General features: G+C 37.8%; 1 protein-coding gene across 3 annotated transcripts in view; it reads left to right on the top strand.

The window, feature by feature from the left end:
- Window positions 1-17,855, top strand: part of Tgfbr1 (transforming growth factor beta receptor 1) — a 57,685-nt gene that overhangs the window by 15,506 nt on the left and 24,324 nt on the right. For all 3 annotated transcript variants that reach the window (XM_046457307.1, XM_046457306.1, XM_058578044.1), the window contains exon 2: window positions 15,724-15,969. In XM_046457307.1, the coding sequence (XP_046313263.1) occupies window positions 15,724-15,969 (246 nt within the window). The remainder of the gene's footprint in view (window positions 1-15,723; window positions 15,970-17,855) is intronic.

Below are 17,855 nucleotides of genomic sequence, written 5' to 3'. Positions count from 1 at the left end.
ACTGAGTAAAGGACTTATTTAGGTCTTTCACGTGTCTGTTGGTGCATATTTGTAATATGTGGGAATGCACTCACTGCAAAGTAAAGTATGATTATGCACTAGTGGTCAGGGCAAGGGATTCAGAGATTATCACCTGCAAAGTCAGAATGGTGGAAATATTGGATTGCTATCTTTGATCAGAGAAATCTTGATCCCTGTATTCCTTTGTAGCTGCTGAGCTACCAGCAAGAAGGAGCCTACGGTTTTGTTAATCATGGTATTGGTGGAGTAATGCCGCATTTGGTTTTGAATATTTTGGCTTTTCATTAAAAGGTAAGCCTAGCAGAGGATTTTCTGGAGGCAGTTATATATGAATTTGGAGCACAGGTGAAAGGCCAGGAAGTTCAGAGATGTAGATTTGAGATGTAGTAAAGGGCTGAGAGCACAATAAGTTCAGGAAGTGTAATGTCATGTCAACTAATAAAGGAAGGGTGTCACTGTGTTTCATATCCTAGGACATTATTTAGAAAAGAACATTGAATTCAGCCAGAAGGTCATCCTCAGAGAATTTCAGAGAGATATTTCAGAAGAGTTTTGGATTGGGGAGAATAAGTGATGGAAGGATAGAGAGGGCAATTAGCAAGAGTTGGAAAAGGAAAGTGTTTTCATAAAAAGAGGGCAGATTGGGTAGACACTTTCACTTTAGGCCTGGGAAGACAAGGTTTTTGATGCACATTTTTTATTTCTTTGGCAAGGGTGATAGAAATGTCTGCTTCATGTACTATACAAATCTCTCTGTCTCTTCACTTCTCTTGACAGGTGGGCTTGTGAATCAATCCTTGGTAGTCCTGAAGGTATAGAAGTAATAGTGCTTCCTTGTGTCACCTCCACACATTTTGAAATGAGATAACTATGGTCATCCTTTTCAACTTAGGATTTATCACTCTGATTTATTTTAATAATACAATAAAGATAACCCTAATAATGGTCCTGCTGTTTCTTTGTATAATTATCACATGCTAGGTAATAATTTATTTAACATGCTAGGTGTTTGGTTTCTGGTAGTCCTTCACATCACACCAACATCTACAGACTTTGAAAACTCTGATTTATTCTGCAATATTTGGAAATTTCATTGCTGGTATTTGGATTTCCTGGCAAGGGACTGATGCTTTTCTGTGAACATAAAAGCTTTTCCTTTTAGTACTGAATGTAGTGAAATCTTTATGCAGACCTTTTTTATTCCAATCAGTTATACATGACAGTAAGAAAGCTTTTCTATTCATTGTATACAAATAGAGCAGAATTTTTTACTTCTCTGATTTTACATGAAGTACAGTCATACCATTCGTGCAATCATACATATACCTAGGGTAATGATGGCTGTCTCATTTTGCCATCTTTCCTACCCCTTTCCCCCTCCCCCCTCCCTTTGACCCATCCAAAGTTCCTTCATTCATTTGATGTCCTCCACCCCCCAATTATAGATTAGCATCCACTTACCAGAGAAACATTTGGCCCCTGTTTTTTTGGTATTTGCTTATTTCACTTAGCATGATGTTCTCCAGCTCCATCCATTTACCTGCAAATGCCATAATTTTATTCTCTTTTAATGCTGAGTAATATTCTATTGTGTAATATTCCATTGTGTTTCTTTATCCATTCATTTATTGAAGGGAATCTAGATTGGTTCCACAGGTTAGCAATTGTAAATTGTGCTGCCATAAAATGCTGTTTTTAAGTCCTTTGGGTATATACCAAGGGGTAGGATAGCTGGGTCAAATGGTGGTTCCATTCCAAGTTTTCTAAGGAATATCCATACTGTTTTCTAGATTGGTTGTATCAATTTTCGGTCCCATCAGCAATGTATGTGTGTATGCAGACCTTTTAATAAGGTCTTAAGTCTTGAGACTTTAACTTAAGTTGAATTTTAGTTGCAGAAGAGCTACCTATGCAGACTTAATTATAAAGTGATGGTTAAATGAATAACACCTTCTGTGCATAGCCAAATTTGCACATGGATAGGTTGCTACAGCTCCTTCTGTCTTGCCTGTCTGTTGAGGAAACTGGAGTTTCCCTTTGATCTTTATTGTGAGGTGTATCCAGATTTCAAAAATGTTGAAGTATGAGGAAATGTGCATCTCAGAATTAAGAAAGCCATGTCTACTGGTAGAAATTAGAGCATAGAAGCAAAGTTGGGCAGTATAGTATAAAGGTATGAGGTAAGGAATTGAATTCTAGGGGTCTAAGGAGGAAACTGTCCTTGATCTACCAGGGAGCCTTTAAAGTTTAGAGTTACTTAGTATAGGGATATCAGGACAGAAAGTATTCACATGTATTTCATTCATGTTCATGATGATAATCCACTGGGAATTCACATCCACCTGTAATCTGCATAGAATATCATTATAGATCATTTTGGAAGTCAAGTTTTGTTTTCTTCATTCATAATACAACAAAATTGAATTACAACTAGTTGATCTTCAAGGTTTCATGTGATTCTGTCAATCTAGGATTCTACAGTGGAATTTTAGGTACCACTTTTTTGAAGAAGTATTTTATTGTTGGTGGGTTTTTATCATATGGTAATTCTGTGTATTTACATAATAATTTATGTTAGTTTCAAAGTGTGTTAATGTATAGTATCTCATTTGGTGATCTCAATAAGATGATGAACTAGGTTATGAAGGTATGTTCATTTTGCTGATGAAATGAAACCATTATGTTTAGCATCTTGGATAGTTATTTAAACTTGATGAACTTACTTGGATTCTAACCATTAAGGATGAAATCCTGCCACTGAGAGAAAACAAATAAAAAACCCAAAACAAAGCCACCCTCAAAACAAACAAAAACAACCCAGTCAGAATTTCTTGCTTATAAGTATCCACCTAGCTGATTGTACATATTCTCTAAGTTCCAGCTTGAATGCCCTGTGCTGCTTTTCTTGATACATTTTCTACCTCAGCAGAATTGAAGTACTTTATTTTCCTTTGTACTCTGAGTTTTAATGATCTATTTAGTGTTTTACTCATCCACACCAATGAACTACTTATGTGCAGATAACTTTGTTGTCCATCCCTACACCCCATATTAGCTCATGTAGTTCCTGGCACTTAGAGATGCTCAATGAATAATTGCTGAAATAATGAAAAAGTCAAATTGGTGATGGTGTTGCACAGTGGGAAAATGAACTTTGGCTCTGGGTATGGTGGGAAGGAGACATCATTTTACATTTCTTTTAGATGAAATATTGCTCTATGCATGCATTTAAAAATTAAAACAAAAACCTAGTTTAATAAAAGATTGAGGTGTAGCCAGGGGTCAAGATCTTTTAGTAAAATTAATTTGAATTTTTAAGAAATGGGTATTAAAGTTCATGTGTTCATGGAAATCTTTAAATTCCTGTTTTAATTTTTCTCTAAACTGTTTTGCCATGTCACATAACAATAATTTTGTATTTAATTGAGAGTGGCAAAACAGAATTTTAAAATTCCCTGAAGAGATAAATTTGTGTTGTATGATGTTTATGTTTGTCTAGTGACCTGTTCTTATTGAAAGAGTAGTTAAGAGAAGCACTTTTTTTCAGTGCACTTTTTCATGTTTACCATAATATAATGATTTCTTTGAAAGAAAAAGTACTGAATGTATTTTTCATGATGTTACGTAAATTGTATAGACATGAAACTAGATACAACCCCTTATGTTTCTGTCTCATTTACCACTATAAATCAAATCTGCAAATTAAATACAAAGACAACTATAAAAAAACTCAAATTAATTCAGTTATTCAGTGTGACAGATGATGTTTAGGTTTCACAGTAGAAAATGAATAGCCTTAGGTCTGATTCCACTTTAAATCTGTTTCAGTATTTTAACTTCAGTGATAATAAAAGCTGCAAGTGCCTATTCTCATCAGTAATGTTGTGTAAGATGATACTAATGACTTTAGGGCTTTGTTGGTAAGTTCAGAATAATGAGATTTGATACCTAACCAAAACACTTGCCAGCAAACATTCCTTAAAATAGCAGTTTTAATGAGTTCTCAGCTGTTTTGTTCACTGGTATATAAGGTTAACAATATTATATTATTGAAATCTTCATTAAATGGTTTTCTAAACCAATTAATTATTGCCAGAAATGAGAATAGAGAAATGTCATCCTATACTTCACATCACATTCACTACTAATGAACTTTTGCGGATTGAACTACAAAGTTAAGAATCATGATTTCCATATATTATAGTGCATACATAGTATTGGCTGTTAGGCTTTTGGATTTTGGTTATGCCATGCCTATATTGCCAGATGCTTCTATGATTCAAATTCCCTATATTTTTTATTGTTACAATCATTGTGAAATTTTTCTCTGTGTAAAGTTTGTCACAAAGACATTTGACCCAAATGAGATCTTCACACAGCTACAGAAGCAACAGTAAAAGCTTAGTGACAGTGCTTGTTTAGCCAGTGGCTATTTATGATCCAGAACATCCAGAATGTTTATTATTATTTTTAGATTATCTTTGAAATGAAAATATTTTTTTTAAATGTGCACACAACTCTTAAACTCCTTTTCCCATTATGTTTGTGACCTCTTGAATCCGAAACATTGTTTTAGCAAATATTTTTCTGATACTTACCTAGGGATCCAGAATTGAAAGACATGAATAACAACAAAATATGGCCCTTCTTAAGGTAATGAGAGGTACTTTAACAGCAAACATAAATAGATTGATTTGCACTCATCTTCAAGGTATGCAGAGGAATGTGGGAACATATTGAAAGGATCTACAAGTTATCTGAAGGCAAGAGGTATAGAGCATATTTGGAGAAGATCTTGTTTGAATAGAATCTTAAGGATGAGAGACAGAAGAGAGGGGTCTAAACTTGGTTGAGAGAGTACGTGTAAAGATCAAGGTCAAGAACTAGTGATCATCATAATAGTTAAGAGTTTTACCCTAGTAAGTTTTGATTGTTAGACAAAGTATTTATTTAGCTCTTATTTACACAAGGGCAGCCATGGTGGTCTTTGAATACTAGAAGATATTCATGACCGTGTTTTAGATGTAGCAGTTACCACATTGTATTATAATTTTCTCCTTAGTCATTGGAATTCTTTGAGGACTACAGCTGTGAGTTATTAATTTTTTGTACTAAGTTTTTGGTAGAGTAACCAGTAAAGGTAATAATTAGACTGCATAGGTGTGGGAAGCGCTCGCTGAATGACTGGCATTCTCCTTCCCGGGACTGGAGAGCTCTGTCGGGATTGGAGAGCTCTGTCGGTTACTTTCGTAGGGACCTGGATATTTCCCCGATCCTCGAAGTAGCAGAATGTGTCTTCAGACATAGGCGTGCCTTTCTGCAGCCCCATGGGTCGAATTACTCTCACCTGTCCTTGTAACCCTGCCCCTCCTGACCTTTTTTGGATGGAACTTTCTAAGAATGAAGGACCACCCAATAAAAGCTCACTTCCGAACGCGCGTTCTCTCTCTTGCCAGCCTCTTGTGACTTTCCTCACTCTCCCATTTGGGGAGCTTGAGTCTGAGAGCAGAGGAGCCATCTTGAAGCTTGACTTAAAGTGTGTGTCTGTGTTTTATTTGGTGTCCCAGGAAATTCACACAAGCGACCTTAAGTTTAGCTGTCCACGCTGGCCCAGGGTGGCAGGTGGCGCCTGAACAGGGACCGCTCATAGGTGAATTTCCAGGTTGATTGAGAGTGCGCTATAGACATTTAGTGGACAGTGAATTTTTTGAAGGGTAACGGAGGAAGCAGAAAGTTTTAGAGCCAAGAACGTTAAAGAATTATCATGGGCAGTTCCATGTCTTCAGATAAAGAAATGTATTTAACAATTCTGGAGACGATAATCACCCAGAGAGGAAAACAAGTGAAAAGGAGCCACCTAGCCCAGTTCCTAAAAATGGTTAGCAAGGTGTGCCCATGGTTTTGTCAGCAAGATTTACTGGGTTTATGAACTTGGGAGAAACTAGATAGGAAACTATATAAAGGGTGTCTCTCTGCCAAGCTGTCTGGAACTAGAGGGTCTGGACTGCGTTAGAAATGTGTGTCTCTTTGATGACCTAGATCAAGACCAGTGGTCCCCCGAAGACCTATTAAAAGGACTTCAAAAGCAGTTAGGAGTTTGGAGCAAGAGGCTGCTTTGAAAAGGTTTTCTCTTTCCCTATCGGAATTGAGGGTGGAATCACTTTTCACTCACAACTGCAGCTTGGGAGTCATAAACAAGCTGCCTTGAGGCAAGACCTAAAATCAAAGGCTCAGTCTCCATTGAGCCAGGCAGACTCAGCAGCTCAGAGGAGCGCCAAAGGGCGTGTTTCAGAGAGGAGAGTAGTCCCGACTGGATTTCTGTGAGGCAAATTCAAAATGGAGAGTAACAAAATGGACTGGAAACAGATGAAAAAGAGTCACAGTCTGAGGGCACTCAATCCATAGATGAGGAAGAAATAGAGGAAGTTATGCTAGATTATGTTTAGCTGGGCCGGCACCCGCCATCCAAATTCGACTGCTCTCCTCTGGGAGAATAAGGTTCAGTCATTTCTCTGAACTGGCAGTTGCCATGTTTATGCCATTATAACGTGGGCTTAGAAGAGTACAGAAAGTGGAGGAAAACATTACAGGTTTTCAGCTTTTTCCAGATTCATGAGCAGAAAAACCAGTGTGTTTATGTGCATGCTGTAGTTCCCTTTAAAACTCTAAAAGAACTCAAAAAACGCTTGGGGTACCTATGGCCGTAACTTGCCATTTGTTTAAAGCCTGGTCAGTTCGTTGTGTCAAGAGCCTTTACCCCCAAATGACTGGATCTCAACGGCAAAGGCTTGTCTCTCTCTGGGTGACTACCTCTTCTAGCAGTCCCACTGGACTGATTTTGTACCGATCGGGCTGAGAGAAACAGGAAACGAAATCTTGAAGCTCCTTTACAAATGTTAACGGAACTGGAGAATTTGCGGACCTGGAGAGACAGTTAAACTATGATTTAGCAATTCATGATCAGATTACTGCGTGTGCCACAAAAGCTTGGCTGAAAATTTCTTCCCAAGATCAATAAAATAAACAGGGCTCAAAGAACAATTCTTCCATTTCGTAGCGTGCCTGTACCAGGCAGCTAACAGATCAGTCGAGGATTCGAATGCTTCCCAATTCATAGTTAAACAGCTAGCATTTGAAAATGCCAATAAAGTTTGTCAGGACATCCTCTGACCTCATCAGAAAAAAGGGACAGTCTCAGAATTTATTTGCCTTTGTGTGGAAGTTGGCCCCACACAATTACAAGGTTTTAAGCTCACTGCTGTTTTAAAGCAGGTACTTCAGCCCTAATCCTAGAGATGCCATTCTAGCCGGTAGTATTTTAATTGTGGGAGGACCAGACATTGGGCGCAAGACTGTGAATCTCAGCACAACAGGACAGAAGCATTTCCCAGTTCATGCCAGCAGCATTACAGATCAAAATGCCACATGGCAAGGGGAAATGGAACTGATATGGTGGCAGCCCGCCTCCATTTTTGCCTTCACTTCCGCCTCTTTTGGTGCCCAAAACCAGAAGTCGGGGCCTTCCCCAGGCCCACCAAATAAAGGGCAGAGGAGGAGCTAGAGTCTCAGGCTTTGATGTCATCACAACTGACCGGGGTGGATCATCCTTATTACTGGTCAGCTCCACCCAGACTGTACTTTTATGACCAGCCATGGTAATAGATTTAGCACCTGAAATGGGACCACAGCGAGTTCCTACTGGAGTCTGTGGGCCATTATCCCCAGGTACTGTAGGCGTAATTTGGGGATGAAATAATTTTAAAGAGCAATCCAGGTAATACCAAGAGTTGTTGATCCAGATTTTAGAGATGAGCTAACAATCACTGTAAAATCAGAATATGCTATTAGGCTCTCTACTGAAGACTGCTAACACAATTAGTACTTTTACCCTGTCGTTCCGTGAACAGCCTACTTAAAACCTTAACTTCCGGGTCCCCGCATCGAGCGTATTGGGCTCAATTAGTCCAGCAGGAGCGCCCCCTACTGGAACTTAAAATCGATCATAAAAAATTTTGAGGAATCTTAGATACTGGAGTAGATAAATCTGTTTTATCTCACTGATTTTGGCCTAAAACCTGACCTTTGCCTACTGCGCCAGCCAATTTAGAAGGCAGGGCCGATTTCTCAGCCTGCCCAGAGTGCCCAGTATCTTCGCTAGGAAGATGGAGATGGAAATACTGGAATTTTTAAGCCTTATGTTTTGGACACACTAATTGAAGGACATACAATCTGTCCTCAAACTTATGGGGAAGAGATATCCTAAGCAGTTTAGCATTATTATTAGAAACTCCAAATTCTCTATCAGGTCATTTAAAGAACTTAATCAAGGGTCTACTCCTAGGGAAATTGAGAGAAACTTACAGGACGAATACCTACTTATGACCCAGTCTCCTCTACAGATTAATTAATGCACCCAGCCAAAATTTTTGGTAGGGGCCCTCACCTTTTCTCTGACCCAAAAGACAACAGAAAAAGTCAATTGGCTCACGGAAGAGCCAATCTGGGTTAGTCAGTGGTCCCTAACAGGGAAAAAAACTTAAAATAGCCCATATGTTAATTGAGGAACAGCTTCAAGCTGGTCATGTAGAGCCTATGGTCAGCCCTTGGAGCACACCCATCTTTGTAATTAAGAAAAAAATCTGGCAATTGGAGATTATTAGAGCTATTGACCGTGTTATAGAGCCCATGGGAGCATTATAATATGGGCTTCCTTCTCTAACAGGTAACTCTTTAAATTATAATTTGATAGTAGTAGATCTAAAAGATTGTTTTTTTCTCTATACCTTTGCACCCAGATGACTGTAAAAAGTTTGCCTTGAGTGTCCCGGCAATTAATTTTAAAGAACCAGTCAAAAGGTATTGCTGGGGGCTGGGGGCTGGGGATGTGGCTCAAGCGGTAGTGCACTTGCCTGGCATGCGTGCGGCCCGGGTTCAATCCTCAGCACCACATACAAACAAAAAGATGTTGTGTCCGCCGAGAACTAAAAAGTAAATATTTAAAAAATTCTCTCTCTCTAAAAAAAAAGGTATTGCTGGAAAGTGTTGCCTCAGGGAATGTGTAACAGTCCTACTCTGTGTCAAAATTTTGTGGCACAGGCTATCGTACCTGTGAGGAAAAAATTCCCTGATGTATATATTATTCATTTTATAGATGACATACTTTTAGCTCATGCTAATTCAGATGTACTTTAAAAAACTTTTGCCCAATTAGAGACTTTACTTACAGCAATGGGTTTGTGCATTGCACCTCAGAAGGTGCAACAGATATCTCCTTTTCAATATTTAGGTCATGTAATTGAAGGACATAAAATCTGTCCTCAGAACTTACAAATAAGAATCAAGGAGTTACACACCCTTAATGATTTTCAAAAATTATTAGGAGCTATTAATTGGCTGAGGCCATCTTTAAAGGTAACTACTTCAGATTTAAGTCCTTTATTCTAGATATTATAGGGAGATCCTTCTCCAACTTCTCATCAGCTCATAGCAGAGGTGAGAGCGGCTTTAAGGGATGTTGAAATTGCTATTAAAAATGTTCAGCTTACTAGAATTAATCCACAAGAGCCTATATGTTTATTGATATTTCCAACTGTTCATGCTCCTACAGGGGTGATACAGCAAACATTGGGAATTATTGAGTGGATTCATTTAGCCCACTCTCCTCAAAACTCATTAACTCCTTTTCATGATTTTATTGCTCAATTAGTGATAAAGGGCAGAACAAGAGTTTTACAACTAGTTGGATCAGAACCTAATGTTATAATCATTCCACTTTCTGCTTAACAGAATGATTGGCTCTTTCAAACTTCTAATTTATGGCAAGTAGCTTTAACTGATTTTCCTGATCAGATAGAGAGTCATTATCCTCATGATAAAATTATTCAATTTGCATTAATAATGCCATTTATTTTTCCAAGGATTGTATGTGCTTAACCAATAAATGGTGCACTGACAGTATTCACTGATGCTCAAGTTCAGGTAAAGCAGGTTTTTATAGTCATGTTCATCAGAGGTAATACAAACCTCATATGCTTCTGCCCAGTGAGCAGAACTACAAGCTCTCATTTGTGCTTTAAGTTATTTTACAAATGAGCCCATTAATATTTATTCTGACAGCTTATATGCAGTTGGAAAATATTGAAACTTCAATTATTGTATATACATCATCACAAGAGTTACTCAATTTGTTTCATATCCTACAGAGGACAATGCAAATGCGAAAGCACTGATGTTTTTATAGGCCACATATGGGCCCTCACTAATCTTCCAGGGCCTATAATATCAGGTAATGATAATATTGATAACTTAGTTGCTGTTTGTCAGCAAATGTCTTTATATGACTGGGCACAAGCTTTGCATTCTTTACATCATCAAAATGCTTCTAGCTTACGTAAAAAATTTACCAGAGAACAAGCTCATCAAATTGTACATCATGGCCTCCAGTATGTTTTATACGCTCCATCTTTAAATCCCCGTGGATTAAAACCAAATCAATTATGACAAATGGATGTAACTCATATTCCTCAATTTGGTAAACAATGCTATGTTTATGTAATTGTAGATACATCTTTGCTACTGCCCGTACAAAAGAAAATATTGAACATGTTATTTCTCATTGTTTAGCTGCTTTTTCAGCATTAGGATGTCCTTTACAGATTAAAACTGATACTGCATCAGCTTATGTAAGCTTCTTTTCAACAGTTTTGCCAAGAGTTTCGGATTAATCATAAAACAGGTATTCCTTATAATCTTCAAGTTCAAACCATTGTAGAATGAGCTCATTTATCTACAATTACAAAAACTAAATGAACTCATTTAACTACAGTTACAAAAACTAAAAGGGGGAGATAGGATTATGACTCCCCCAAATAACCTCAATCATGTTCTGTTTCTTTTAAATTTTCTAAATTGTGACTCAGAAGATCACACTGCAGCTAGCAACACATGTCTTCCATAGCAACAGGCCCTTTAGGCCGAGTTTGGTGGAAGGATTTACAGACTGGTCAATGGAAAGGACCAGATCCAGTAATTATGTAGGGCAGAGGTCATGCTTGTATTTTTCCAGAAGGTGCTTTTCATCCTATTTGGGTACCTGAACATGCCGCCAGACATAGAGGACTTAGAACCAAGATTCAAAGGACTGAAGATCCACCCAGAGAAGACTTCCCTCAAAAAGAAGAAACCTCAAAAGAAGAGAAGAAGAGTGATGACCCTGAGAAACCGAATGAGGAAGCTAATCCCGTGGAAGGACCTGAAGAAATTGATGCTGTGGGCTACACGAATGATTCAACAGCAAGGGAAAGTTAAAATTCCAACAATGATGCTTGCTGCAGTAATAGCTCTATTGAGCTGTCAAGTATAAGGGAATCAGGGAGAGAATTATTGAACATATTTTCCAGATCTACCTCTAGTACACCCAGCATTGTGGACTGGAGAATCCATCCTGGTATTTACTAATGACTCACGGGAGGATTTACAGACATTCATATTACTCCCAATCATGTGACTGGATTTAATTATTCTGGCTATAGTGCCCAATTACCTTTGCGTTGGTCCCACAATAAACATGCTGGCTGTCTAAAAGTATCATTTGAGGAAAAGACAGCAATTGGGAGACCTAGACCAACTAATCGTACTGGTAATGGAGATATAAAACCTTTTATCAGATCAGTTATTAAAATGGGACTTTCTCATAACAAACCAGTCATCTCAGCAGAACGTCCATGAATACCTCATTCCTCCTAACCATTCTGCGATAGAAATTGGCACCTTTCCTAAGTGGATGGATTGTATAAATACTTTTCCAGTAAAACATAAGGTGTCTAGAAATAGTGGGTATATTTTGGACTGGTCTCCTAAAATCGAAAAAAGGCAGTTGTGCAAAAGTACTGCCATAATGACTCCTGGAGGATTTGTTAGCAACATCTTGACCTTCATTGAAGGTAGCATTCAGAAAGATGTTTGGCGCTTAATTGCTGCCTCAGTATTCTTACATTTTACTAACAGACCTTTACCAGATTTTGTAGGCAAGAACTATAAGGAAGGTTCTTGCTATGGCTTAGAGCCTGTGTTCAATCTCCTTACGTTTTAATTACTGGAAATATAAAAGTTGAATGGAAAGATGATAGATATCTTGTAACATGTGGTAAATGTAATTTAACTAACTGTATCACCAGATATAATAGAGAAAAAGGAATGCCGATATTCCATCAGCCCTCTTTTGTCTTATTGCCAGCTAATATTTCAGAGGCATGGTAAGCTGATGCTGGTTTTCAAGTCTTAACAACAGCTAGTGAGACCTAAACGTGCTCTTGGACTCATAATAGTGGGAGTTGTTGCCTTGGTTTCTTTTTTTGCTTCAACGGTCACAGCTTTGGTGGCCATATCCCAAAATATTCAATATGCAAATTTTCTTAATAATTTGGCTCAGAATACTGAGCCAAATAAATATTGATGAAAGTATTGAGACTAAGCTAAGTGTCTTAGAGGCTACTGTCATAAATATTGGTAATGAACTTTCGGTTTGAAATTCAAGGAAAGACTTAAATGTCACGCTAGCTATAAGTATGTATGTGTTACTGCTGCCAAATACAGGGCTTCCCAATGAGATTGGGAGAAGGTTAAAAACCATTTGTTGGGTATTTGGCAAATTAATAATAACAGCTTGGATCTTTTGGAGCTCCATCATCATATTCAAAATATATAAAAAAGCAAGATTGATTTTTTCGGATCCTACTTCTTTTGCCAATCAAATATTAAAAGAATTAAACGGCTCTAACCCTGGAAACACTTTTAAACATTCATCATGGTATATTCTTGTATTGTTCTCTTTGCTACTAATTCTCTTTGGTAGGATGGTGAGCCTTCAAAGCAAGGATTCGGGGACTCAAAAAAGTGACCCATCATCTGCTTTTTCAAAGAAAAAAGCGGGGATATGTTGGAAGCCCTCCTTGAATGACTGGCATTCTCCTTCCCGGGATCAGAGAGACTCTGTCGGTGACTTTCATAGTGACCTGGATATTGCCCTGATCCTTGAAGTAGCAGAATGTGTCTTCAGACATAGGCGTGTCTTTCTGCAGTCCCATGGGTCGAATTACTCTCACCTGTCCTTGTAACCCTGCCCTTCCTGACCTTTTTTGGATGGAACTTTCTAAGAATGAGGGTCCCCCCAATAAAAGCACATCTGAACGTGCTCTCTGTCTCTCTTGCCAGCCTCTCGTGACTTTCCTCACTCTCCCATTTGGGGAGCTTGAGGCTGAGAGAGGAGGAGCCGACCTGAAGCTTGATTTAAAAGTAAAGTGTGTGTCTGTGTTTTATTTGGTGACCCAGGAAATTCACACGAGCGACCTTAAGTTAAGCTGCTTGCACTGGTTGAGGGCGGCACTTAGGTTGAACAGCTACTTGTGAGCAAGGAGGAGTCGGGAGAAGATGATAACAGTATTGGTGGTTTTAATCGTTTGTGGATAACAGATCCCTTTGTGAATTCTGTTGAAAGCTATAGACTTTCTGCTTGTAAATGCAAATATATACGATATTTGGTCTTATAGTTAATGGATTTATGTACTTCAGAAGCTGGACCATGAATTCCCAGCTCAGAATCCCTCCTTAGAAAATTATATCCAGGGACTTTATACTCACCAGCAAACATTATCCTGAAAGTCAGCTGTCTCTTAACTTAGGTTATGATCGTGTCTCTTGTAGTCTTCTTGAGTTCCCTTCAGACTTGGGAAGACTTAAGTCAAATAGGTGTCTATGAAGAAAAAGAACTTTTTAAAAAAATAATGGTTATAGTAATACTGCTCTTGTCTGTAAAGGTAGTAGACAAGTGTGGTAATTATACCAGCAGTCAAGAAACAACTGCTTGAGGAGAACCTGTCATTCATGAGTTTGAGTTTAGCAAGGCAGTTGGGAGTCCCAACTCGGGCATTATGATTTCACAGAACTCAGAAAAGTTATTATCATCATGGCTATGGTTTGTTACAGTGAAATGATATAGGTTAAAATTAGCAAAGGGGAAAGGCATCTAGGGTGCAGTCCAGGTTCCATGTGTCTATCATGGTAGAGTAGATGATAGAATAGACAAATGGCCTTCTTTCTCTCAACAGTAACACAGGACAGTGTGTGTAAAATGTTGCCAACCAAGGCAGCTCACCTGAGCTTCTATGACCAGGGGTTTTATTGGAGGGTCTGTCATGTAGGTTTATAGTCTGTGTGACTTGACTTCAACTACTCAGACTTCACTGCCCTTCCAACTCCAACATCAAAGAGAGGTATTCACTATAAATCACATTGTTAGTATAAACTATCTGATCAAATTGGTACTGAAGGCCCCAGGCAAACAGAAGCATTGTTATCAGGGAGAATATTCCAGAGGCTAGGAAGCCCATCTCCCAGGAACCAGTCAAGGCTAGTCCTGAAGATAGGGCTTTGTTGGAAATGTGCAGGGTTTGAGCAGCTTGGCCTGCTGAGTTAACTCCTATACTGTAAGTTAGTCATTCAGGGAGTTAGCATTCTCCTGGCCTGCCTATCTGCCTAGCCAGTATATACCTGGTCTCATCTTAGATGGCCATTCCCCATATCTGGACTTTTTCTTTTCCCTTGCCAATGAGTATGAAGAAAGTTTGATTGGACTTAAGGACACATCTGTGCCTTATAATTTCATGAGAACATGGTGAGATGTAAGTGCCCATTCTGTTGTTCATTCAACAAGCATTGTTTGATGCTGTGTAACATGTATAGTGCTAGATGATAGAGTTACAGAAATGATTAACAGATCTCTGGCTTCAAGGAATTTATAGTTTCATATGGGGAAGAAAAACAAATAGCCATTGTGGTAAGCAATGTGTATCTTGGGGAGCACTTAAGAGAGCATGATTTAGTGTGTGTAGGTGTCTGTGTATATGGGAAGGTGTTGGTGGTAATTAGACTTCCCTAAAGGGGTCATTACTGGAGTTGAACTGTGAAGATTAAATAAATGTAAGTAGACATTGAACTTGTGTTTCTCCAGTTATTTATGTAACGAGGTTGCCTGTAAGTGTGGAGCATATTTGAATTGTTGCTTGACTTTACTGAGAGAGAATACCCCCATCCTAGCTGGAAGATAAATGTCTTTCTGAGGGTTTACACGAAGATGAATAAAGAGTACCTGACTCAATATGAATCTATTTCCATTATTCCATTACCATAAATCCACTGAAATGGCATTTCCAACCCACAGTGGTGTTGGTTATTTCACACATTTGGTCCCCAGGGGGGAGATATATATATATATATATATATATATATATATATATATATATATATATATATATATATATATATATATATATATATGAATGCAGCTGGGGACTAAGAACAGGTATTTAAAATTCAAAAATTTTAAATTAAAAATTTAAATGCACTTTGTTTCAAATAAGAGGGCAATGTTTTATGAAATTTTGCTTAACATTTTTTATGTTTGATTAAACATAAACATTTTTAGAAAAAGCCTGGACCCAAACTTTATTTCCTTGGGCTTCTATGTGTATGTGGCTCTCAACAGACTTTGGAAGGTCTAAGGGCAAAAGGTTGTTTTTGAATAGTGCATTGAAATTATGTAATAAAAAGATTGAGAATATAATAATAGTGTAAATGTCAAATAATTTTAAGCTGTTAATCTTGAGATTTATTTTCCTAATAGGATCTTGTTTTTTCCCCCCCTAGCACTACAGTGTTTCTGCCACCTCTGTACAAAAGATAATTTTACCTGTGTGACAGATGGGCTTTGCTTTGTCTCTGTCACGGAGACCACAGACAAAGTTATACATAATAGCATGTGTATAGCTGAAATTGACCTAATTCCTCGAGATAGACCATTTGTATGTGCACCTTCTTCAAAAACTGGGTCTGTTACTACAACATATTGTTGCAATCAGGACCACTGCAATAAAATAGAGCTCCCAACTACTGGTAAGTTGTTGTATTCTTTTTTTCTGGCTACTACTAAGAAAGCTCTTAAATTCTATGATTGCAGAGAAATTCCTTCAGAAACTGAACGGAGTTATATAAATTGTCCCACACAACTTGTTTTAAGGTAGAAGCAAGAAGTGACTTTTTCATAGTTGTAGTGTTGTAAGAATAGCCAAGATCCTGAATCCTGGATACATGTGTTGTTAGAGAAGATTGTTTCAGTGAGATTTGTTATGCCTAAAAGGGTAGTCTCTTAAAAGCAAATTCTGACACGTCCCAAAGTAGCAGTTTGTCCTCACAGTTTCCCCACCTTGTGCTCAGAATAATTTCTTCTTTGTGTAATGCGCTTGCCTGTAAAAGCAATAAACAGATGGTTAATGGGCAGGAATTGAGAATAGCACTTAATAGTCTAGATGTTTTCATTTTGTAATTTCACCTTGTTTTATGATCTTTGTGTATAAGTTAAGTGTACATGATTTCTAGGTTTTTGGTATTACCCATAGTTTATATTTTAAAATGTCCTGGTAGAGTCAGCAATTTGACTCTTAAGATTGGATTGATTTTGAAGTTTTGGGTTAAGATGGAACTTTGACTACATATATTTTAAACATTTTACCACTTTCCTCAAATTCCTTTGTAATAATCAAAGGAATATAAAAATGGGGGGAACTTACATGAATGCTAGCAGAATTAATGGAAGAATGCCACTTAAAATGCCAACACTTGTGAGGAATTTCTTCATTTATAAACAAATGACACCAGACTAGTGAAGAATGGACATACCATATAATAAGGACGTGAGTGAAAGGACCTTTTTGCAAAATCCCACTGGAAACTTAAGCTGAGGGACTAGACTTCAGGGGCAAACTCCTTCCTTCTTTTAGGGAGCCTCTGGTTCCATTGCTTAAAGTCAGACCTCAGTGTTCACTTTTAACTCAGTTGGTCCAAGCTATATACTGATTAAAGTAGGAAACAAGGCTGCAGTTCAGAAGAAAGAGGGAGCCCTCCTCCTGGTTTTAGCAAGGTAGCGCAGCACCCTGTGATAGCACTGTCAGCCTATAATGTCTTTATATAGGCACCTGCAATTCTAAAATGGCAAAGAAAGTGATAATTCCCAAATTTCCCATTTCTGTTGCTTGAACTTTGAACACCTGAATAGAAATTTTAAAAACCTTAGGTAATCACCTAATTTTTAATTCTAAATATTCACAAACTCCTCATTTTCAACTCAAAATAATCAAAGTAAAAAATTATCAAATGAAAGGGTGCAGTGGTTCAAATAAGTGGATTGAACTGGATAAGTTAGAATAGATGTAATCCTATGAAATAAGCTTCCAGTTGTTAGGGAAGAACTTTTAGACAGCCCAATGTCTGTTTTTATTTTGTTCACTACAAAATGAGAACATCTCATAGTTATTAAAAGATTGTTTTCAGAGAAAAGCTCAGTTGATGGATGCTTTTAAAAATGCAATATTGGGAGTCAACAGCAGACTGGATGCTGTGATTTTATAGCTGAGCTGGAGAAATTGTTACAATTCAGAGGAAAAAGACAGTTGGTGAGCAATTTAAGAGAGATGGGGAACAGTTCTAGGTGACACAGTATGCTTATTAGAATTCCAGAAAATGACATGAGAGCAGAAAGAAGAGAGAAAAATGTCAGGTAAGATTAATGAAAAAATAATTATTCAAATACAAATAATTTTAAAAGTATCATTTTTAAGAATGAAAAATCTATAAGCATTTAGTGCATGTAAATACTGGTTACCCATAAAAGGAAAAAACTGTTTGGACTTTCTGCTTTTTTAAATATCAAGAAGGCAGTGGAACATTCTGTATTGATTGTCAGAATTCTTGAATAAGCCCAGATTTTTTTGTGTGTGTACAAA

This window comes from Marmota monax, unplaced genomic scaffold (assembly GCF_021218885.2).
Source record: "Marmota monax isolate L192 unplaced genomic scaffold, Marmota_monax_Labrador192_F-V1.1 WCK01_AAM20220418_F8-fsc00069, whole genome shotgun sequence".
NCBI classification, from domain to species: Eukaryota; Metazoa; Chordata; class Mammalia; order Rodentia; family Sciuridae; genus Marmota; species Marmota monax.
Note: the sequence above shows the minus strand (reverse complement) of the source record. Positions and strands in the feature narration are given on the sequence as shown.